Source organism: Schistocerca serialis, chromosome 6, assembly GCF_023864345.2.
Source record: "Schistocerca serialis cubense isolate TAMUIC-IGC-003099 chromosome 6, iqSchSeri2.2, whole genome shotgun sequence".
In the NCBI taxonomy this organism is placed as follows: Eukaryota; Metazoa; Arthropoda; class Insecta; order Orthoptera; family Acrididae; genus Schistocerca; species Schistocerca serialis.
The window spans coordinates 305844291-305869196 of record NC_064643.1 but is presented as its reverse complement, the minus strand read 5'-3'; the positions used below and the strand labels follow the sequence as shown (position 1 = coordinate 305869196).

At 41.6% G+C, this 24906-nt stretch overlaps 1 protein-coding gene across 2 annotated transcripts in view; it reads left to right on the top strand.

Annotated features, from left to right (window-relative positions):
• Nucleotides 1-24472, top strand: part of LOC126483939 (pickpocket protein 28-like) — a 286412-nt gene extending 261940 nt beyond the window's left edge. For both annotated transcript variants that reach the window (XM_050107225.1, XM_050107224.1), the window contains one exon: nucleotides 24276-24472. In XM_050107225.1, the coding sequence (XP_049963182.1) occupies nucleotides 24276-24379 (104 nt within the window). In that variant the 3' untranslated portion in view covers nucleotides 24380-24472. The remainder of the gene's footprint in view (nucleotides 1-24275) is intronic.
• The last annotated feature ends 434 nt before the right edge of the window (nucleotides 24473-24906 follow it).

The following is a 24906-nucleotide window of genomic DNA, read 5'->3' as shown; positions in this document are numbered from 1 at the left end:
CGATTTAATCTACCACCTAGCAAGTGTGGTGTCTGGCGGTGACACCACATTCCTCCCCCGCAAATCGGCGAACGGTCGTGAGATAAGGCTTCCGCCGTGTGGAGGACCCCATGTTGACGTATGCGATGAGGTGGGGAGCCTAACAACAGGCGAGGCTGTGCCACCCGCACCCGCCCATTCGGTCCGAGGGGAGCTAGGAAACGCCTGAAAAGCTAGTCCAGGGTGCACGTCAACATGCAGTGTATGCGCCCGTAATGAGACAGGAGGGGCCGAAGGGTCGACCTCCATTGCGTCGGGGTAGCCGACGTGCGATGACGTCATGTGGTCCGGAGCGGGCGGGAGTTCCATGGCGGAGGACAGCTGGTCACGGGAAGCGATCGGCGGCGCGTGACCCTGGGAGGCGCATAGCGGCTGCAGCGAAGCGTCGAATACGGACGGCGCCGGCGGGAGTACCGGCGGCTGCGGCGGCGGCAGCTGCTGCGGCGGCGCGCTGCCTTGGGGCAAAATGGAAGGCATCGTCGGTAACACCTGGGGATGAGGCGAGCCAGTAGATGGGTCCCCAGGGCGCTGACCGGACGGCACCGTCGCTGAAAGCAGACGGGGAGCGGCAGAACCCGTACGACGACAGAGGCGCAGCTGATTGAGATGCCGACGCACCTCACCAGAGGCCCCCAAAACCAAATACATCGCGCGGCTGAGGCAGCGAAGAATGCGCCCTGCGAGCCAACGCCGTGAACCTCGATAGTTGCGATAAAATACAACGTCGCCTGGAGCAAAAGCAGGAGTCGGCCGCTGCACAGGAACCTGATGCGGCGGATGCAGCAAAGACATCAAGGTGCGATGAGGACGACCGTGGAGCAACTCAGCCGGCGAGCGACCATCTCGGGGCTGAGAGCGATACGAAGACAAAAAGAGCAACAATGCGTCCTCCCGAGAATGCGACTCTTTCAATTTCAACATCTGTGACTTGAAAGTCCGGACCAATCGTTCAGCGGCACCGTTTGACTGAGGCGAAAACGGCGCGGATGTCAGATGTTGAATACCATTGGCCTGGCAGAATGACTGAAATTCGGTGGACATGAATTGTGGGCCATTGTCGGAAACAATAGTCTGCGGAAGACCTTCAATGCAAAAGATAGCAGACAACGCTTGGATGGTGGCGGAGGACGTCGTGGAAGACGTCCGGACAACAAAAGGAAAATTACTGAAGGCATCGACCAGAACCAACCATCGAGCATTCCAGAATGGACCAGCAAAATCAATGTGCAAGTGTTGCCAAGGGGAAGTGGCTTTTGGCCATGCAAATACTTTCCGCGGCGGTGCGGATTGTTGTTCGGCACACGCCGGGCAAGAAGAACACATATTCGTAATCGCAGCATCGATTCCGAACCAAGTACAGTGTGATTCACTGATAGGACCTGATTTACAATAGACATGTTAAACAACTGAAATAAATCTAAGCCAAACAAGTTCACTGCAGAAGAAGAACGAAGAACGTAAAATGACACAAGTTTTGTTTGTCCTTTATATGTCGCAAAAAGAGTGCACTGTCCTAACACAGGTATTGTCTGTCCGGAATAACTTTTTAACTGAACATTTGCGGCACGCAACGGAGGGGCGCCCAGTTGTTTGTACGTGTCGTGATTGAGCAATGAAACTGCAGCTCCGGTATCGAGCTGGAATGGTATCACTTTGCCTTCAAAGTCTAAGTCCACAAAAAGTTTATTGTTCTGCTGACGACAAGAGCGACTGTTTTGTGCAACTTGAAGAGACACTGGTACAGAATTACTTGCTAATGGACGTGATTTCCGGCGACGTTGACGCACTCTTTTTGTGGGACGATCACAGTCACTGTTAGAGAAAGTGTCACTGGACGAAGCAGAATTAACGACATGAATGTCCATGGGCGAAGGTCCACGAGCCTGAGTGTCCTTGGTTCGATTCCGGCGTGAATGATTAAGAGTGTCTGATCTGAGCTTTTTCTGGCAAACACTTTGAACATGTCCTTTCCTATGACAGAAAAAGCAAATAGCTTGGCGTGACGGGCAATGTTCACGCGAATGTCTAGTTGCACACCGCGGGCATGATGTCACTGCATTTGTGGGCTGGCGCGGCACACGTGGCTTAGAGTGCGGCGGCAGCTGCGTTTGTTTGCGCGATGGCAGTTGACCGGGCCGCGCAGCTCGCCCGGTGGGCCGGTTAATGTTACACACTGCTGGCGAAGTTTCAAAAGATTCCTGAGCACAGTCAAGTGTGTCCTGTCTATCCAATATGTCTATCACTTGTTGAAGGGAGGGATTAACTAGTTTCAAAATTTGCTCCCGTATGCGAACATCAGAAACGTTCTGTGCAATTGCATCACGCACCATTGTATCGGAATAAGAAAGGCCACAGTCACAGTCAAAGGCACAGTCCCTAGTAAGTCCTTGCAATGTTGCTACCCACTCCCTATTAGTTTGATCGGCCGTACGTTTTGTACGAAAGAACGTATACCGTTTTGCAACCACATTAACTGTTTCTTTGAAATAGGCATCTAAAGCAGACAAAATTGCCTTGTAGGACAGAGTTGCTACGTCGCGTCGGGGAAACAATTTCACTATCACACGGTAGGTGGACACACCGACACAAGAAAGCAAAAACGGCTGCCGTTCATTACCTTGAATTCTGTATGCAGCGAGGTGGAAGGCGAACTGGCGGGACCACTCTTGCCAAGTCTCTTGGGTTTGGTCAAAGGGTCGGAATTGAGGTGCAACAGCATGTTGTGGCTGCGGTAGCGATGAAGCGGCGGCGGCCGCATCGGTGTGCAGCGCACGTTGACCCTGGACGAGCTGTCCAAGAGCATCCAATAACGCTTGCGTCTGCTGATTCTGCAAGCGATAAAATTCGGACAGTACATCTGGAGAATGTGGCGAAGCCATGACACAAGTAAATGTAAGCAATCAGAAAGAATACTTTAACTCATCGCCAATGAAGTGGACTGACAAGGCAGCCAGTCCACAGTGACGGGTAGCCGAAAGAGAGGCACGCGTACACACACACGCCGACGGGCGTCAAGTACTGGAACAGGCTACGTAATTAATGCTATGAAGAAAAGTACGTAGCTGGATTAATACTTATCTTTAATCAATCATTGTGGTACATCGCTCTTGACTATACACAGGAGACTTTAATTACAATCACTGTAAGGCTAATGGCGCCTTGCTAGTTCGTAGCCATTAACTTAGCTGAAGGCTATTCTGTCTCTCGGCTAATGAGAGAGAAAGGCTTCGTACATCTAGTCGCTAGCTAGGTCGTCCGTCCAACTGGGGCGAGTGCTTGTTCGTATCACGAGACCTGCCTTGTGGTGGCGCTAGGTCTGCGATTACACAGTGGCGACACGCGGGTCCGACATGTACTAAATGGACCGCGGCCGATTTAATCTACCACCTAGCAAGTGTGGTGTCTGGCGGTGACACCACAGTATTCAAGATGATTTTTACTGCATATTGCCTCTACTGCTGCACCAAATTACACTAATTTCACACATGAGCTGATTACTTTATATGTTAATTATAGTTTTCAGATAATCTGCACCTTCTCCTCCACATATGCTGACACCTTTCATTTTCTGTTGACTGTCCCTCTTTGTTTGACAGAAATTCTTTAACCATAACACCGATTTACTTTCATCTTATTTTATAAAACCAGAATAAAGACAGTATCACATAGATTTTTACCAAATACCACTGCTGTTTTTTTTATTGCCTTTTCTCCCATCCTTGTATGGTTCTATTACTTATCACCATCACAACATAATATATATAGATAACACTGGAGAAGCCAGCCGCGGTGGTCAAGCAGTTCTAGGCGCTCAGTCCGGAACCGCACGACTGCTACGGTCGCAGGTTCGAATCCTGCCTCAGGCATGGATGTGTGTGATGTCCTTAAGTTAGTTAGGTTTAAGTAGTTCTAAGTTCTAGGGGACTGATGACCACAGATGTTAAGTCCCATAGTGCTCAGAGCCATTTGAACCATTTTTGAACACTGGAGAAACCTTTTCTAAAATATTCCTATACTAAAGTACCCTGCTGTAAAAATCACATAAAAGTCAAAGATAGAATGTTTCTGATTCACTTATAAACTGCAGATAGCACAGGAGAAGAGTTTGACTACCTCAGGAAACAGGAAAAATGAGACAGATGCTGGGCTAAGCATTATCGTCACATAATCGAATCCAACACAGAATGTTGTACCCCCTATTTGCTTGTAAGTCTTACTCCTGGTTCAATACACACTCCATTCTCCTAATGAAATCAATACTACCCATGCTCAGAAACATTTTAAACTCTCATGGATCAATATTTAAATATCTAATTGGTGATAAATAGGGTTTCAGGTTAAGAATATTCTTCAATCCAAAAATCCTGTTAGTCTTTGTGTAAACCAATTCATAAGAGCTGTTGTGGGCAATGCATACCACTCTGTAAGGACCATGATACGCATGCAAAAACTTCTTTATCTCATCATTTACTTTGCTAGATTTTTCTTTGGTTTTGATGAGGACAAGATCACCTATTCTGAAACTAGTCAGATTCACTCCTTTGTCATGTCCTCTCTTCCTTCCTGCTGATTTCTTTTTCATTATCTCTTTAGCCAATCTGATCTTTTTGACCTGTGCTACTTCACTTCCCAGAGTGAAATCCACTTCTTCTCTGATGATGTTGCTGGGCCTCTTGTCGAACATAAGCTCACATGGGGCATATCCTGTTGATTTGTTCCATAAGTTGTTGATAATATTTTCAAAATGTCGAATATGACCAGCCCAAGCAATGTGTTTCTTACTACAGTAAGTCCTGCACAGTCTATTAATCTCCTTCATAACCCTTTCACTCATGTTACCTTGTGGAAAATAGGTAGAAGTCTTTACGTGTTTTACGCTGTGCATTGCCATACAGTGTTCAAACCTCTCAGAAACAAATTGCGGACCATTGTCAAACAAAAGTGATTCTGGTAATCAGATGTCAACTTCTCAATTACAGTATTAGTATTTGCCTTCTTAATTGGATACTGTTTTACATATTTTGAGAATGTGTCCAAAACAACAAAAATATATTTACAACCTCCTGTAGATGCAAGCACAACATTCCTAGAAGGTCAACTGCTATAAGCTCTTTAGGTTCACTAGGAAGAACAGAATGCACTAAGCCTTTTGATGGCACACCAGTTGTCTTTACTCTCTGACATTTATCACACCTTTCTAGTCTCTGCTTAACCCTTCTCACAAGTTGTTAAATATTACTGTCTCTTGTATCTTAGTTACTATTTTCTGGTCCCATAATGTCCATAACTCTCATGCAAGTAGTCAATAAATTTAACAGCATGCTGGTCAGGAAAGCACAATTTCCAGTCCTGATCATTCAAAATTTTCCTCCTAAACAATAATCCTTTATGTATAGTACAGTAGTGTTTCACTTTTGGCATGTTGTCTGAATTGTAATACTCCTTAACCAACCTTAAATTTTGGTCCTCATTCTACTCCCTTCTCATCTGCTTGCAAATTTTCCTACTAACCTTTTTATCTTTCACTCCCTGCAAATAAAACAACCTACTTGTTCTTCATGGTTCTCACTACTGTCAGTGTGCTTCTTTCCTGCTGACATCCTAGATAATTCATCAGCCACAATATTGTCTTCACCTTTTACATACCTTACCTCCAAATCAAATTGTTGCAAATACACCTAGTTAACATTGTGTGTTTCAGTCTGCACTTCTGAAGGTAACTCAAAACCTTATGATCAGTATTCATATGGTCTTATGTCCAAGCAAATAGTACTCAAACTTTTGAAAACCAAAAATAATTGCCAAAGCCTCTAATTCAGAAATGTAATAGTTATTTTCATGTGATTGTATTGTTCTGCTAGCAAAAGCAATAGTTTTGTGTTCAACCCCAATCTCAGTAGGTACTAATTGGAAAATTTCTACCCCCAAACCACAAAAACTTGTATCAGTACTCATACAGAATGGCAGTGATAAATTTGGATGTCCTAACATCTTACTATTTACTAATTTTCCAAACTCTGAAATGCCTCTTCACACTCCTCTGTCTAATGTCAAACCACATTCTTTTTCAACAAATTACCAAGGCAAGGACAGTTAAAATGACTGATCTGATACAAACTTTCGGTAGAAGCCAAGCAAGTCAAACATACACTATGTGATCAAAAGTATCCAGACAACCCTGAAAACATATGTTTTTCATATTATCTGCATTGTGCTGCCACCTACTGCCAGGTACTCCATATCAGTGACAGCAACAGTCATTAGACATCGCGAGAAAACAGAATGGGGTGTTCCATGGAACTCACAGACTTCGAACGTGGTCAGGTGATTGGGTGTCACTTGTGTCATACACCTGTACACAAGATTTCCACACTCCTAAACATCCCTAGGTCCACTGTTTCTGATATGATAGTGAAGTGGAAATATGAAGGGACACATACAGCATAAAAGCATACAGGTCGACCTCGTCTGTTAACTGAGAGATTGCTGACAGTTGAAGAAGGTCGTAATCTGTAATAGGCAGTCATTTATCCAGACCATCACACAGAAATTCCAAACACCATAAGGATCCACTGCAAGTACAATGACAGTTAGGCAGGAGGTGAGAAAACATGGATTTCATGGTCGAGCGGCAGCTCATAAGCCAAACATAATGCCGGTAAATGCCAAATGATGCCTCGCTTGGTGTAAGGAGCGTAAACACTGAATGATTGAACAGTGGAAAAACATTGTGTGGAGTGAAAAATCACAGTATACAATGTGGCAATCTGATGGCAGGGTGTGGGCATGGCAAATCCCCAGTGAATGTCATCTGCCAGCATGTGTAGTGCCAACAGTAAAATTTGTAGGCGGTGATGTTACAGTGTGGTCATGTTTTTTATGGAGGGGACTTGAACCCCTTGTTGTTGTTTTGTGTGGCACTATCACAACACAGGTCTACATTGATATTTTAAGCACCTTCTTGATTCCCACTGTTAAAGAGCTATTTGGGGATGGTGATTGCATCTTTCAACATGATCGAGCACCTGTTCGTAATGCACGGCCTGTGGCAGAGTCATTACACAACAATAACGTCCTTGTAATGGACTGGCCTGCACAGAGTCCTGACCTGAATCCTTTAGAACACCTTTGGGATGTTTTGTAACGCCGACTTCATGCCAAACCTCACTGACTGACACTGATACCTCTCCTCAGTGCAGCACTCCATGAAGAATGGGCTGCCATTCCCAAAGAAACCTGATTGAACATACACCTGCAAGAGTGGAAGCTGTCATCAAGGCTAAGGGTGGGCCAATATCATATTGAATTCCTGCATTACCAACGGAGGGCACCACGAACTTGTAAGTCATTTTCAGCCAGGTGTCCGGACACTTTTGATCACATAGTGTAGCTTTAAGATCCTTCTTGTTCTTGGGGGTGATATATCTGCAATAGCAGCAAGCTTTTCTGCATCAGGCTGTATACCTTCCTCATTAATCGTGTGACCCAAAAATGAGATTTCCTTCTTTATTTTATTATTTATTTTATGGCCTTCATTGGACCACTGTAGTCAAAAATACAAAGTTCTAAACAAGTTGTTACACGTGGATACAATTTGGTTCGACAATAACTTAATATATTTAGGTAATATAATTATTAGAGGCTATTCTTATATGAAAGGTGTTTTGCTGTTCTGTCTGCCCAATATTTCTTCATTATTTCAGATATTTTCCTTCTTTCCTCATCTGAGACAACTCTTCCTGTACTCCTTTTATTGATTTTCATTTGTAGTCTGGTTTGCGGGTCTTGCAGTATTCTGGTTTTCTCTGTCTTGTTTTTTAGGTCATCTACTGTAATTTGAAGTTCTTTTATATCTTCCTTAATTTCTGTGATCCATTTAATGTCACTCTTGCTATTCCACAATTTTTGTATTATTTTTTTACTAATTCTGTTTTCTGGAGTTCTCATCAGATGTCCAAAGAATGAGATGCGTTTCTTCCTGATTGTGCTCATGACTGGTTCTATTATCTTATATACTGTTTCACTTGATGCTATTCTCCAATGTCCATTTATTTTATACTGTTTATTTATACATGTCCTAATTATTCTCCTTTCTATTTTTAGTATTCTGTCAATTTCTGCTGTATTGGTTGTTTTGAAGATAGCTTCAGCAGCATACGTTATTTCTGGTTGTGTAACTGTTTTATAGTGTTTTAATTTTGCATCTATAGATAGGTTTCTTTGTTGTATGTAGTTTTGGTAATGTAATTTGCATAGTTCAGTTTTTTTATTCTATTTTGCCATGATGGCTTCTCATTTAGCTTGTATGTTATTATTTCGCCTAAATATTTAAATTTATCAACAATTTTGATTTCCTGTTCTCCTATTGTAATTTTGTTTGCAGGTGGTGGATCAGTTAGCATAATCTCCGTTTTTTCAAATGATATTCTAAGGCCTACTTTCTCTGCTATTTCTTGTAGTGATTTCACTTGTTGCCTGGCTTCTTGAATGGTGTTGGCTAGGAGAGCAAGATCATCAGTGAATCCCAAGCAGTTTAAGCTAATATCATCTTTTGCACTTCCAATTCTTATCCTCTTTGGATTGTCCTTGTACCATTCTCTCATTATGTATTCCAGTGCACAGTTGAAAAGTAATGGTGATAGGCAGTCACCTTGTCTTAAGCCTGTTTTTATGAGGAATGATTCCGAAATTTCTCCTCTAAACTTCACTTTTGATTTGGTGTTGGTTAGAGTGAGTTGTATTATTTTAATTAGTTTTGGATGGAGTCCTAGATTTCTTAAAATTTTTAATACTGAAGGTCTGTGGAGACAGTCATATGCCTTCTTAAAATCTACAAACGTTATTGCCAGAGGTTTGTTCCGTTTCTTGTAGTGTGCCATAATCAATTTTAAACTAATTATCTGCTCTGCACAGCTTCTCCATGGTCTGAAACCTCCCTGATATTCCCCTAACTCCTGTTCTAATTGCTCCTTGATTCTTTCATATAGGATCTTGGATAGAATTTTATATGTGCAATCTAGGAGAGAGATTCCTCTGTAGTTGTCTGGGTTGCTCTTATCTCCCTTGTTGTGTAGTGGGTGGATGATAGCTGTGGTCCAATGTTCGGGAAATTGTTCTGTTACCCAAATTTTTGTTAGAGCCATGTGTAAGGAGGTCTTGACAGTGTCACTTGCATATTTCCACATTTCAACAAAAACCTGATCTTCTCCACATGCCTTATAATTTTTTTGTTCTTTAAGAATTTCTTCTACTTCTTGGAAAGTTGGAGGGTCTAGTTTGTTAGGTTTGGTTTTTATTGGGGTATTTATGTTGATTTGTAAGGGTTCTTTGGGTTCCTCACAATTCAGAAGTTTGTAAAATGCTTTTGCCATGATTTCTGCATTTTCCTTGTTACTGTGTGTCATTCTTCCATCTTCATCTTTCAGTATTAGTTTAGGGGCCTCATATTGTTGTAGTTGTTTCCCAAAGATTTTGTAGTAGTTCCTGGAGTTGGTTTTATCATAATTACCTTCTATAGACTTTATAATATCTTTATGAAATCCTCTCTTGATTCTTCTAATATTTTGAGTGAATTTTTTTCTTTCATATTTTAGGTTGATGGCATTTTCTTCAGTTTTATGTGTTTGAAACTTTAACCATGCTTGGTGTCTATCTTCACGGAATTTGTCACATTCTGATGTCCAGCCTTGCATGTTTCCTTCGTGGGTTCAAAGGAGCTAGATTCTCTGCTTCTTTTTTAAGATTAGGCACTAGTTGTTCTAGATCATCTGTTAATTTGATGGTTTGTGTTATTTGTTGGTACTTATTATTTTTAATTAGCTGATATGGGTCAAACCTCCTTTTTATTTTATTAGTTTTTCCGGTCTTCTTTAACGGTGTGAATTTGATTTTAATTTTAACCATATAATGGTCTGAGCCTGTGTCTACTCCTCTCAGTACTTTAACATTGTGGATCTCCTTATGAAAATTTTTGTCCATACAGACATGGTCTAGCTGCCACTCGCCCTTCCTCCAGTCTGGATGTTTCCATGTTTTAAGTTTACTTGGCTTCCTCTTAAAGTATGTTGATTTAGATATAAGGTTGTGTTCTCTGCAGAGTTCTACAAGTCTTTGACCGTTTTTGTTTGTAAATTTATGTGGACTCCATTTTCCAATTATATCTTTATATTTCCTTTCTTTTCCCAACTGAGCATTGAAATCTCCCAATAAGATTTTTACATTCTTTTTATTTACTCTGTTCACAGTTTGTTCTAGAAGGTCCCAAAATTTATCTACCTCTTCCTTTGTTTTTGTTAGACAATTTTCCTTCTTTACAAATTCAGATTTACTTAATTTTAGGTTCATACCTCCCCTATAAACAGCTCTCAGTGCTTCATTCAGAATCTTACAGTGCTTAAACCATTCTGCACTCGCTACTAGGATATCATCTACATATACTGTGATTTTTTTGGTTCATATCTCAACTAGCACCTTGTCAACAGTGTTGATAAAAACACACACACACACACACACACACACACACACACACACACACAGACAAATTCAGATCAAATGGCAGTGCACAGTATTGGTAACACTTACCTTCGTGTAAAAATACTGTACATGGCCTAGATTCTTTGGCCAAACTGATATTCCAGTAGCCACAAGCCTCATCAAACGAAGTCAGAAACTTACATCCATGGAACTTTTGCAAAATTTCACCTATGTTAGCTGGTCTGTCACTCTCCCCTCCTCTATGATTTCATTATACTTCATGGCATTCAGAACCAACCTGACACAACCGTGTTTTTCTTCACAACCACAAGTGAGTTATTATACCTGCTGGTTGACGTTTCAATAATCCCCCATGAGACCCTCTTTTGAATTTCTTTTCTCACAGCTTCCTTTTTTGAAAACGGAATAATATAAGACTTCTTGAAAAATGGTTATGATCCTTAAACTTTTATTTGCACTCAAAATCTTTTACCAAACCTGGCCTGTCTGAAAATGCCTTACAGTTGCTCAGGAGAATACCTTTTAATTCCTCCCTTTGATTATTTGTAATACCTCTAATATCCTCAACTCTCTCTATTATTTCCAACCTTACTCTCTCCTCTTCTTCTTCTTCCTCAGTAACCTGCACAATGATCAAAACTCTTATTGGCAAATCTAATTCAGTTTGCACACACTTGTCCATACTTTCCAAAAATGATACTTCGTACCTACTTCTGTTGCACTTGAAACGAAACTTACCACTAGCAATATCAATATTTACACACCATTTGCACAAGAAATTAATCCCAAATATTATATCAATGTTTTGAATCACTAAGAAATTCCACTCCAACAGCTGTCCTGCCAATTCTACAGTTAATAGTACCTCTCATTTCTCTCTCTTTGGTAGCTTACCAGTAGCTCCAATAATTTTTATTCCACAAACATGCATCACTAATATGCCCTCTGTGTTCTTAATAGATTCAAAAATGCCTGTGAAATGCCAGTCAAATCGCCACCATTACCTGTAGATACTTAATATGTATACCTTGTACACTTGCTGTTATTACAAGGCACCACATTTCCTTTTTACTTATCATGTGATCTTCTTCATACAACAAATCCTCATTAATCCTCTCCCTGGAAAAACTATCATCCTGCTTACCAAAACAATGATCAGACACAGTAAAATGACAGAAAGGATGGTCCTCTTCTTCATTACTGTTATAACGTCAAGTTGAACACCTATATTTCAAACGACACAACACATATAAGTCACAGAGCAAGTTGACAAGCAAGACATGTGAACACGGTAACATTCGAATGAGCACTGAGTCCAAGTCTAGCGGCCGCTGGCTGGCTGGCCGGTTAGGTGGCGTGGCTGCTGCAAGGCTGGCACACAACGTCGCATGTAGAGGACGCGCGTAATTGTGCGGCGGCACTTTGAATGATCAGCGAGCCACAACACTTTTTCCCCCTTTGAAATTTTTTAACTGGTCTTGACGGAGGTGGCCTGTAGATTGATAATGTCCATAGGTGTTGTTTGACTGGCCATAAAGTCTCTACATCTACATCTACATCCATACTCCGCAAGCCACCCGATGGTGTGTGGCGGAGGGTACCCTGAGTACCTCTATCGGTTCTCCCATCTATTCCATTCTCGTATTGTTCGTGGAAAGAAGGATTGTCGGTATGCCTCTGTGTGGGCTCTAATCTCTCTGATTTTATCCTCATGGTCTCTTCGCGAGATATACGTAGGAGGGAGCAATATACTGCTTGACTCTTCGGTGAAGGTATGTTCTCGAAACTTTGACAAAAGCCCGTACCGAGCTACTGAGCGTCTCAAGGAGGAGGCTTCCCGTACGGACGGAAGTGACCCCGATGATAACGGGTCGAGATGACAGGAGACGTAGGGGTCAAATCTGCTAGGGCCCCTTGCACCAATCTGCCCGTTGCGGCAAGTCCAGTTGATATAACAGGAGACATGGACAATGTGTCGGCGTCCGTAGGAGAAGGAGGCAAGTAGATTGGCTCTGACAGATGATGGTCATCCGGTTCCTGCATGGGCACATCTCCTGGTGGCGTCCATTCTTGTACTGGCACCGAGATGATGGTGAGAGGGCTGCGTTGTGAGTAACGAGATATGCCAAGAGCCCGAGCGTCAGGTAGAGCTGAAGGTGGTGAGGAAGCATTCAGAACAGGCGTTGCCGGCACACGAGGCCGAAGCTGGTCCAAATAACGCACTGCCACACCCGTGTCCATCTGGATTTCATACAGGTGTCGACAGTAAGATGCGGCCCGGACTCCATTTTGGCCGCCTGCCATATCCCCGTACCCAGACAAGGTCGTCGGCAGTAAACCGGCCACGCGAAGGCACCTGCGGCCGTGAGGTGGAAGGCCGCAGACGATGAAGTAGCGCACGGGGCTGTCGGCCATGTAAGAGCTCAGCCGAGCTGTGGTCGCCCATGGGGGTGAAACGGTAAGAAGCCAGAAACTGGAGAAGCGCATCATCAGCAGCAGAAGAAGTCAGGAGTTTCCACATCTGAGCCTTAAATGTGCGGACCAGTCGTTCAGCCTCAACGTTTGATTGTGGATGGAATGGAGGGGCCGTGACATGCATAACGCCGTGACGAGCACAAAAATCCGCAAAATCGGAAGAGGCAAATTGCGGATCATTATCAGTAACAAGAGTAGAGGGAAGGCCTTCCAAAGAAAAAATGCAGGCGAGAGCACTTGTGGTTGATGCGGTGGTAGGCGACATGCAACGGACAATGAAAGGAAAGTTAGAGTAGGCGTCAATTACGAGGAGCCAATAAGTACCTAAAAAAGGTCCTGCGAAGTCAGCATGAATGTGCTCCCAGGGCGTCTCAGGCGAAAGCCACGGTGACAAAGATGACTTCGGGGTGGTGGCCTGTGACGCACAAGGGCCGCAGGCAGCGACCATGTGTGCTATTTCAGAGTCGATGCCAGGCCAGTACACATGGCAGCGCGCCAAAGATTTTGTGCGAGACACACCCCAGTGCCCTTGGTGAAGGAGGCGCAAGACCGAAGCACGCAAAGACGCAGGTACCACAACATGCGGTGAAGCACTGTCACTGGAAAGGAGGATAACACCATCCCTAGCCATGAGGCGGTAGCGCAAAGCGTAGTAGTTCCGCAACAGGTCAGAAGTCTTAACGGATGGACAATCTGGCCAACCCTTCTGAATGCAGCGTAAAACCCAGGAGAGGGTAGGATCAGAACCCGTAGCCGCCGCCAGCCGGTCCCCTGTGATGGGGAATCCGTCCACAACCCGCTGCTCAGCAACATCCAGATGGAAACATAAAAGTTCATCCTTATTGAATGCCAGATCAGGGCCCATGGGAAGGCGAGACAGTGCATCACTCATTCGTATGTTGAGCCGTCAGCCAGAAATGAATCTCATGATTGAAACGAGACAAGTAAAGAGCCCAACGCTGGAGGCGGTGTGCAGCCTTGTCGGGAAGTGACGATGATGGATAAAACAAGGAAACAAGCGGTTTGTGATCTGTAACAAGATGAAATTTAGATCCATAGAGAAAAACACCAAACTTATGAAGAGCATGAATAATGGCCAAAGCTTCTTTTTCAATTTGAGAATACTTTTGTTGGGCATCTGTGAGTGTTTTGGAGGCATAAGCAATGGCGAAAGGACTGCACCGACCCCGTATTGAGAGACGTCCATGGCAAGAACAAGATGTTGTCCAGGTCGATACGTAACCAGGCACGGGGCCTGTTTCAGCATAGTCTTCAATTTCTGGAAAGCTGCATCACATGACGCGGACCAGTGAAAAGGTATGTTTTTATGCAACAGGTGATGCAACGGCTGAGCCATCAAAGCAGCAGACGGTAAGAACTTGTGATAGTATGCAATTTTCCCAAGGAAGGCGTGCAGTTCCTTAACAGATGTAGGGCGACGAAGGGCATCGATCGCAGCGACAGTTTGCTGAAGCAGACGAATACCATCCCAAGAGAGTTGAAACCTCAAGTACGTGATAGATGCCTTAAAAAATGGTGATTTCTGAATATTACACTTAAGACTGACAGCCTGTAAGACATGAAAAAGTGTGCGGAGATTTTGAAGACGTTCTTCAGTGGTGGAGCCAGTGACAACATGTTGTCCATGTAATTGATACACCCAGGGACAGGGAGCAATAATTGTTCCAAGAATCGCTGAAAGAGAGCAGGGTCGCCAGCAACCCCGAATGGCAAGCGTTGGTATTGATAGAGGCCGAAAGGAGTGTTAAGGACCAGAAACTGCCGGGAAGCAGCGTCGAGAGGAAGTTGATGATAAGCTTCTGACAGGTCAATTTTAGAAAAATACTGGCCTCCAGCAAGTTTAGTGAACAGTTCTTCAGGTCGGGGCATAGGGTAAGTGTCGATGAGGCATTGAGCATTTACAGTGGCCTTGAAATCACCACAGAGACAAATATCACCATTGAGCTTAGCAACGACAATGACAGGAGAGGACCACTCACTGGAAGTGACAGGAAGCAAGACCCCTGAAGTAGTGAGACAATCCAGCTCCCGTTTTACCCGATCACAAAGGGCCACAGGAATGGGCCCGAGCCCGAAAAAACTTAGGCCAAGCAGTGGGTTTGAGTGTGATATGGGCTTCAAAGTCGTTTGCACAGCCTAACCCAGGAGAAAAAAGGGACGAAAATGTCGTTGACAAGGAATCCAATTGAGCATAAGGAATAGCATCACAGACGATATTGACAGAGTCATCTATGGAGAACGCAAAAACGTGAAAGGCATCGAAACCAAAAAGATTTTCTGCGTTGCTCTGGTTGACCTCAAATATGGGAACAGTGCGAACGATGGATTTGTAAGAGACCTCAGCATTAAATTGTCTCAAGAGAGAAATCTTCTGTTTATTGTACGTTCGTAATTGCCGAGTGACAGGTGATAGGAGTGGAGAACCCAACTGAAGATACGTCTGAGAATTAATTATAGTGGCAGCAGAACCGGTATCCACCTGCATGCGAACATCCCGACCAAGGATTTGGACAGTGAGGAATAACGTCCCTGAAAGGGAAGAAGTGCAATTGACAGACAACACAGAACCAGAATCAGCATCATGTTCATGAACATCATGTATGCAGTCGGATTTGCAAATGGAAGACACATGACCTTTCTTTTTGCAATTGTGACACACAGCCAAACGTTGGGGACAATCCTCATGTGAATGTTTTGTAAAACACTGCGGACATGAGAGAAGTTGCCAGGGGTTTTGCTGCAGTTTCTTAGCGGGTTGTTTACGGTTAGGCCGAGGCTGCGCCTGGGAGGGCACTGCGGCCACGTTGGCCAGCGGAGACATGCCGCACGCATCGTCAACAGTGCACAGAGGTTGTATTTCCCCGACATCACACCACACCTCTATTTGCGCCCCAGCAGGAGGACTTCATCTAGAGTCATATTCGCCAACTGAAGGGCACGTTGCCGAACTTCTTTGTCGGCCGACCGGATAATAGCATCCCGTACCATGGGAGTGGCATAGGATTCTTTGTGAACATCAGTAACAAATTGACACCGTGAAGTTCAGCAGCCCAAGCGCGATAGGATTGATGCAGTTGTTTTTGACAACGATAAAAGGCAACACGAGAGGCTACCACATGTGTTTGCTTTTGAAAATAGACAGACAGAAGGGAGCACATTTCAGCAAAGGACAAAGACGCAGGATCTTTCAAAGGAGCCAATTGCGACAACAACCGATACATTTGAGGTGAAATCCAGGAAGGGAACAGAGACTTACATGTTTGTTCGTCTGTGACATGAAATTCCAAGAAATGCTGTCGAAGACGTTTTTCATAATCAGACCAGTCTTCCGCCGTCTCATCATAAGGAGTAAAAGGAGGTATAGCCAACGACGAGAAACGCCAGGCATTTGACGCCGCGACGAAATCGCGAATCGCCGATGTTAGAAGCGTTTGTTGTTCAATGAGACCTTGCAACAGTTGCTCGACAGTAGCCATGGAAACCTGTGGGTCAATGATGAAAAGGAAAAATCCACTACCTCATTGCCAATTGTTATAACGTCAAGTTGAACACCTATATTTCAAACGACACAACACATATAAGCCACAGAGCAAGTTGACAAGCAAGACATGTGAACATGGTAACATTCGAATGAGCACTGAGTCCAAGTCTAGTGGCCCCTGGCTGGCTGGCCGTTTAGGTGGCGCGGCTGCTGCATGGCTGGCACACAGCACCGCATGTAGAGGACACCCGTAATTGCGCGGTGGCACTTTAAATGATCGGCGAGTCACAACAATTACCACTCTCTAACTCTAACTCTCCGTTAGGCCTAATATTATCCTCCTTTATTCTTTCTGTACTTAACACACTGCCATCACTATCAATGATAAATTGAAGTACCTTGTCCACAGCACTACTGGATTCATCATTGCTATCATCATTACAACTACTGTCAGAATCAGACCCACCGTCACCATAATTTTCCTCAAATACTTGGCTCATTAGTTGATTCTTGTTTCCAGCATTAGATCACAAAGCAAAACACCTGAATTCTTTATGTCCTCTTAAAACTTATCATCCATTTTGACACTTTGGACATCCTGAGCAACAGCAACAGCATCACTTAATTTTATTATAGTAACTTCCTCCTCTCTTTTTACAGGATAAACATTGCTACACACCATCATTCAACATCTCACTAGAATTAGAATTTACACTCATCTTACTACTATCATTTACATTACCCTTACCTGTGATTACAGCACATTTATATGCATGTGGCTCTTCATCACTACCTGCTCTAGTGTGAGCCAGAACTGGAGCATTTTCTAGTTTAAATGGTTTACCGTCTTCTCCTCCAGTTCTGTTCCTTGACTTTCTCCTACCATTTCTGTGCCCATTCTGGCTATCCTCCACCCAATGATTTCTTGAATTTCTACAATTAGTTCTGTTCATCCTATTTACCTGAAACTCTCTCCCTGATTGATTATTATCACCAAAATTCCTCCTATGGTCTTTCACAGAGAGCTTCACCCTCTCCACTTTATCAACATAATTAAAAAAATCACTAATATTACCCCTAGGGACAGGTACAAGCAAATCTCTAACTTTCTGAGGCAACTTAGTTTCTAAGTCCATAATTATTGATTCACTACCTAGCTCTTTGTCCAAATATTTCAGTTTGCTTATCCAAAACTGACAGAAACCTTTCACAGTACCCTTCCTAGAGCCAAATCTCTCCCCTCCCCAAAATTCACTCAAAATTCCCGGTTGCTTCTCTTTCATTGAAAAATGCTTTCTTAAAGCTATTCCACAAAGTACAACTATCAGCTACCTGAGCTGCGCATCCATAAACACCCCCTTTCAAAAAACCTCCTGCAAATGGCATTTTCTCTTTGTCATTCCATGTTTCAGGCAAATCATTAAATTTCCTAATTAAATACAGTTGCTGCACTTCCCCATATGGTTCAAAATCATTAAATTTTTTACAACTAACAAATGAAGGACTGTTTGGCATACTAAACACTCTATGCTTTAGATTTTGTACCTCTTCCATCTTTTACCCATTTCTGCCAATCATGAATCTACATTTTTATTTACTTTTAGCAGTTTTTCCTCTAACACTACCACACACTTGGTTTCTATCTCCGTTTACAAATCATTTTTAATCTGATTGATTTGATTCTCAAGTTAACCCTATTTACAGCACAAAATGTCCTGGGTGCTTTGACTTCATCTGTACACTGTTTCTCAGAAGCCTCCACCCTCCTACTTTAGTCATCACAAAGTTTCTTTCTCTCTTCTACACATATACTACTCATTAATGTTAGTTTCTCATTAGTATTCTGTACTACTTTCTTTGTCTTTTCATCATGATCTTTCACTACTGCCTCAACCTTCTTATTTAATTCTGAAAGATTAGAACTGTCCACCTTAATTTTCTTTTTAATTTTTTTTAAGCTAGCCATGTCAGTTTTAATGCTATCAGTTTTATTTTCCACCCTACTAATGTCTGATTTCATACTCATACCACTCAAACCACTCGTAATTTACCTTAACATTGCTTCCAATTTTCCATCTGCCATAAACTTTCGCCTTTGCTGTCTTTTGCTACTAGATTCTTCCTCCTTAGCCTTAACAATTTCACCCACTTCAGTACTGTTTTCGTTCATTTTGCTCACATCACCACAAAATGTAGATGACACTTTTATCATCTCATCTACAATATGACTTTCGACCCTATCATTCAGAGTTACATTCATTTATGATTTATAACCACTATCAGCTATCGAATCAGTCCCCATTAAGTCTATCTGATAATTTAAAAACTTAAACTCTACTACTTTGTTACCAATCACATCACTCCCATATTGGCCATTCTCTCCCATCACACTGTCTTGTTCATTAAGGTCACTAATTATGTAGCACTTAATATAAAATGGCTTTTGCTATGAATTACCTTATTTCTGTTCACTCATCACCTGCTGCTGCTGCTGTGGTTACTCCCACTCATCCAAAACCCTCTTGTTTACATCAGGTGGGTTGACTCCAGCTATTATGCTGATTGGCTGCTGCAGCTGTTCTTCATAATGGCTGCTCCGACAAGCTTGATTCCAGGATGGCTGCTGTGTCCAACATTTGTAATGGTTGCCTCCATAACCTTGGCCAACGATCTTTTGTTGCTATGCTGTGTTGTTTATGCTTCCTATCGCATTACTTGTTGACGCACAATCAAACTTCCAGAATACTGTAATTACTTTTCACTGTCAATTAGTCTGTTCACTGTTCTCAATAATACTGGTGCCACAAGCACTTTAAATTCAGTCACTCCATTCAATCTGCACTGTTCATTGTTCAAAGTTTGCAAATCCTTGTTTATTGTGTCCAAATACAATATTCCTCACCCAAAAGGGCACCATATGTGATGTTCACCTAACTTATTTCTTCGTTGATAGTCCTTGGTGTCGATGTACTGCATTGTTATACTGGCCGAAAAATAGGGAGTGACTGTTGTAAATGATGTAGCCAACAGTGCACAATTGTGTTTCACAGTTCTTTACTTTCACTGTTCACAACCCCCCAATATTATACAATTATATTGCCAGTTCACTATTGGTAAATGTTAATAAGCCTCATTAATAGGTTGCAGGCAACATCAGCATACTGCTACAATAGTTTGCTGTTGAATATCTGTTGTTGTTGTGGTCTTCAGTCCAGAGACTGGTTTGATGCAGCCCTCCATGCTACTCTACCCTGTGCAGGCTTCTTCATGTCCAAGTACCTATTGCAACCTACATCCTTCTGAATCTGCTTAGTGTATTCATCTCTTTGTCTCCCACTAAAATTTTTACCCTCCACACTGCCCTCCAATACTAAACTGGTGAACCCTTATGCCTCAGAAAATGTCCAATCAACCGATCCCTTCTTCTAGTCAAGTTGTGCCTCAAATTTCTCTTCTCCTCAATTCTATTCAGTACCTCATCATTAGTTACGTGGTCTACCCATCTGATCTTCAGCATTCTTCTGTAACACCACATTTAAAAAGCTTTTATTCCCTTCTTGTCTAAACTATTTATCATCCATGTTTTAGTTCCATATAAATACTCTCAGAAAAGACTTCCTGACACTTAAGTAGCTATGAGCAGTAAAAACCTAACCACACAGTTCACAGTTCTTGCAGAATGATACAGTACATGTGACACTATTTTTCAAATAAATTAAACAGACATTGTTACTAATTGTTCTAACACAAGGCCTATTTGTGTTATACTTATTCCACTGTTAACTTGATGCGTTATTGTTAATCTAACCAGTACATGTTTCATGTATGAAAATCGGCAGTAGACTGACTGTCTCGGGACCAAAAATTGGTCCTTTATATATCCTCACAATATTAGGCACTGAAAGTAATACATTGTTTGATGTTTAAGATACAGAAATTACAGTTAAAACATAACTCATTCAATTAACTGAATACATTAAGAAATTCCTTCCTTTTAACAGTTCCTTCTACCACAAAGGTTAGGCTGAACTAATTGTTTAAATAATGAAACTAACAGATATAGTTATACAAACTATACTTTTGACAAACCTGGTTATTATTTTGGATGTAATAACAGGCTGGCTTTGCTAATATGTTTTCGAATAGAGCTAAATAAATACTTTAAGAATCCTAGTAGTTCTTCTTCCAAATGTTTATAATTAGTACAAAATTTACATATGTTTATAAGTCAACAATATAATCTAAGTCACAAAACAATTACTGATTTCACCCTATAGTGATTTGTAGCAAAAGATACTAACTAGGAATAGCCAAATAAATTAGGAAATAAATTACATACACAAAACTAAGCACAAAATTAGGCCTTGTGCTATATTCCTTAAGATTGAGGGCCAACCTTTTTCTTTTATGAAAATGCAGATTATACTCATGCATGTTAATGGTAATTAGGCAAAAATTAATTTAAGGAGGCAGATGGCAAAACAAGAGGGGAAGCAAAGAAATCCCAGCTTGCTTCGCCACACAGGGACTGTTACTTTTTTTATGAAGACTCCAAAGAAACCCACAAAGATATTTTCCATGCAATAAAGAACGTTACAGAATCTAGTAGCTTTTATCTGAATCAAGTAAGTGCATACAGTGCTGACAATTCTCCAGTGAACTATGGCAAAAAGATTTTGTTTTTTATCTTACTGAAAAACGAAAATCCATCCTTTTTGATAGCTAATTATAACTGCCATGTCATAAATAGTACTTTAAAAGATGGTGTTAAAACATTGCATTGTGGTGCAGAGGCATTAGTTCTCAAAACCTACAGTGAATTTGGTTCTGCTGCATCAAATGCTCAGAGATTATGGAGATCGAGTTGAAGGAAATATTGTGACTCTGTACAAGATGGCTCTCACTACTTCCTGCAGTTGACAGAAATGTGTGCTGCTGGCTTGAAATCAATTCTTATTTTATTTCAAAGAATGAAGAATACTTTTCAAGACTGATTTGGCAGTTTGTGATGTCAAATGGGGAGCATGATTCTGAAGGAACTTTACATTCACTTCCTGAATGTTATCTATGTTTTCTGAAGCATATTTTGGCCCTGTTTGAAACTGTTGTTAGAAAACTGAAAAATACCTCAGTTACTTCTGTTGAGCTGGACAGAATAATATGGGACCTTAAAGCAAGCCAGAAGGCAGGAAACAAGACAAATTCTTAGGGAGCAAAGCTCATGAAATTGTGGAAGGAACACTAAAATCACAGAGATCGAGTTTTGAAAATGTTGCACACTCTTTTTAGTCACATTGCATTTGTTATTTGTCCTATAACTACGACTTTTCTGAGAACAATGTGTTCAACCTGTTTACAAGTTTTTCACTTACAGAAGAAGAAGATATTCATCTCCAATGGTGCTATATTTTAAAGGTTACCTGCAAACTGAATCTCAACCTGGGTGAAGATCAGTTATACAATCAATTCTGTGATTTCTAGACTACATATGGGGAACTGATAAAAGTATAACAAAGACCAAATTTGGGTATATTATAAGCAGCAGACACAACTAACAATCCCCAATTGCTTTAGGCTGTACATATTTTCAGTTGCTATGAGTAACTCATTTGCTGGAAGAATCATCAGTATGATGAAGAACCAGTGATCAAAAGAAAGAAAGCATATGTCCATAGCCTTAGTAAGAGGAGAGCTTCAAGCTTCAATCTTCAAATAAAGGTGAACTTTCCTGAAAGTTGTGGTGGATTTTTGAATTTTCTTAAAGAGCAGGGGGCAGGAGAAAGGGGGGGGGGGGGGAGACAGTGCAAATCTACTGAAAGCAGCAAAGACCAATACAAAATATGCATTAAAAAATACAAAACATTGATCATGTTACTTTTGGGCCTTTTCTTCAAAATTTGTCTCTCTCTTTTTTATCTGATCTTTGAACTGAACTTATCCTATTGTAAATGTTTATTTAAAAATTCATTTCATGTTTAAACAACAAATCCATACATTACAAAGAAGAATGGAATGGAGAAGATTTTCTTTTTATTTGTGTGTTAACACAATATTAAAATTAAATTTTGATATGTTAAGAAACTATGGGTACCATACAACAAATTGGTTATATTACTTATATTTGTAGTAAACTGTTAGCATTTTATTTATTCTGTGCAACTGAGAAGTTGTCCAGCCCAGGGTTTCTGGAAAAGTGGCATCCCTAGCTCCATATAACTGTCAAGGCATTTGTGGTCTTACAATATCCTGCTGAAGTATGCCATTTTGTGCCCTGGTCATAAATGGTATGACAGCAGGTTGGCTTTGGCATTATTGTCACACACTGGCAAGTATATCAGACATGCTGTCATATGCAATAGCTCCCCACACCATGATTCCATGAGTTGGAGACGTATGGATATTGAGAATCATCACTTTCTGTGACCTTTCAACAAGTCATCAACAAACAGGTTGCCAGCAGTCTGCTGACCACAAGCAGAAGCAAGCCTTATTGCTTAATACCTCAGAATGCCACTGAATATCACAGCTGACTCTTTTTATACTCCATAAAAGTGTGGTATAGCATCAGCAGTAAAAGACACCAGGTAATTTGAGTTCTCAACCCAGTCTCCAGTAATCTGTTCCTGATTGTTAGGGGTGACACAGTGCCTATACCACTGCCCAGATTTAAGCTGTTGTCATCCGTCCATTCCTCAGAGCTAGCTGAATAGTCCTACGATCTTCTCGTGGTGTAGTCCTATTGTAAGGCCTGAACCTACTCTTCTTGGCATATTGTTGCCCTGAGTCCATCTCATCAATGTTAATGATTCAACAATCCTCAAAGTTCAAAAGATGGTGATAAGCTTCATGTGTACATCACTTGGACATGCTGTGTTGGAATCTCCAGCTGAAAGCTTGCTGTGACATTAGAAACAGCTAACAACAATCACATACTCCATTCATCATCAGTAGGAACGCCCTTTTTTCTGTACCAAAAACACAGTTTGCAACCACAGTAAATACTGGGAGAGCACTTTGCACTTGTGTGAGATTGAATGTGACCTCATTAAATTGGTGCCGGAGGAGAAAAGCAACAGAGCTGCATGCTTCCCCTTCTACACTGTGTCTGCCTGCAATGAAATCCCCACCAGTGTCATTGTCCCTCCCCTGCTCAGGCATAAGCCAATTGTTCACACTCCAAGCAAATATTTATTTGAAAGAACTAGTATATTTTTCATCCATTCCTTTAGTGCTTCTTATAAATTTTTGGTCCTTACTTTTTAAACATGTGTGAGATGAGAAAGGAAGATTCATATTAATGTTAACAATGGAAAATCCAGGATGGAATTTAACAACATTATGAAAAGGATAGTTGCTACTCACCATATAGTGGAGATGCTGAGACACAGATAGGGATAACAGAAAGACTGTCAGAGAGTGAGCTTTTGGCCAACTAGGCCTTCATCAAAGATAGATACCATACATGCACATACTCACGCAACATTTGTATGAGTTTGTGTGTGTATGTTGTCTGTCTCTGATGAAGGCCCTGTTGGCTGAAAGCTCACTATCTGACAGTCTCTTTGTTGTCCCTATCTGCGACTCAGCATCCCCACTATATGGGAGTGGCAACTATCCTTTTCACAATATTGTCTATTAAGTCAGAATGATGCATGCTCACGAATTAGAAATAAAGTATTACCTTACTAACAACATTATATATGAAGACATAATATAATTGCATTGAATATAAAATGTTTAAGTGACATTTCATTTCTTTCAATAGCGAATTGTGGTGGCCTGCTGGGACTGTTCCTGGGATTCAGTGTCCTGAGCCTCATCGAATTTATGTACTTCCTCACAGCACGAGCATTGTGTTACTTTTCATAATGTTCATAAAGAAACCTGCTTCAAAGAAATACTGCAGTAAAATATCTGTCAGAAATGTATTCAAAATTTGATATTAAAGAGCAAACATTTTTTCAAGGAAAATAATGCCACAGAATTACTCATGCCCCCTCTCACTCCTGCATCATTACACATTGTTTTCCTCTGGCTCCACAAACAATTTTCCTTCCAAGATTTCTATATCTAAACTGTCACCTTTTCATTAGCAACTTACAAGACTGGAAAACAACTTCAAAAGTTTGCCTTCTAGCTCAAATACTCTGCTCAAGAATTGCACGAGGAGGAGGTCTACTTGGAAAAGGTTGGGAGATACAAGTATATTTCAGTTAGAGTACATCATACGCAGGCAGAGATTCCAAAATCAGCTATTGGATTGTAAGGCCCAGGAGCAGATGTAGACTCAGATCATGGTTTAGTAGTGATGGAGAGTAGACTGAAGTTTAAGAAAGTAAGTAGGAAGAAACAATACACAAAGAAGTAGGGTATGGAAGTACTAAGGGATGAAGAGA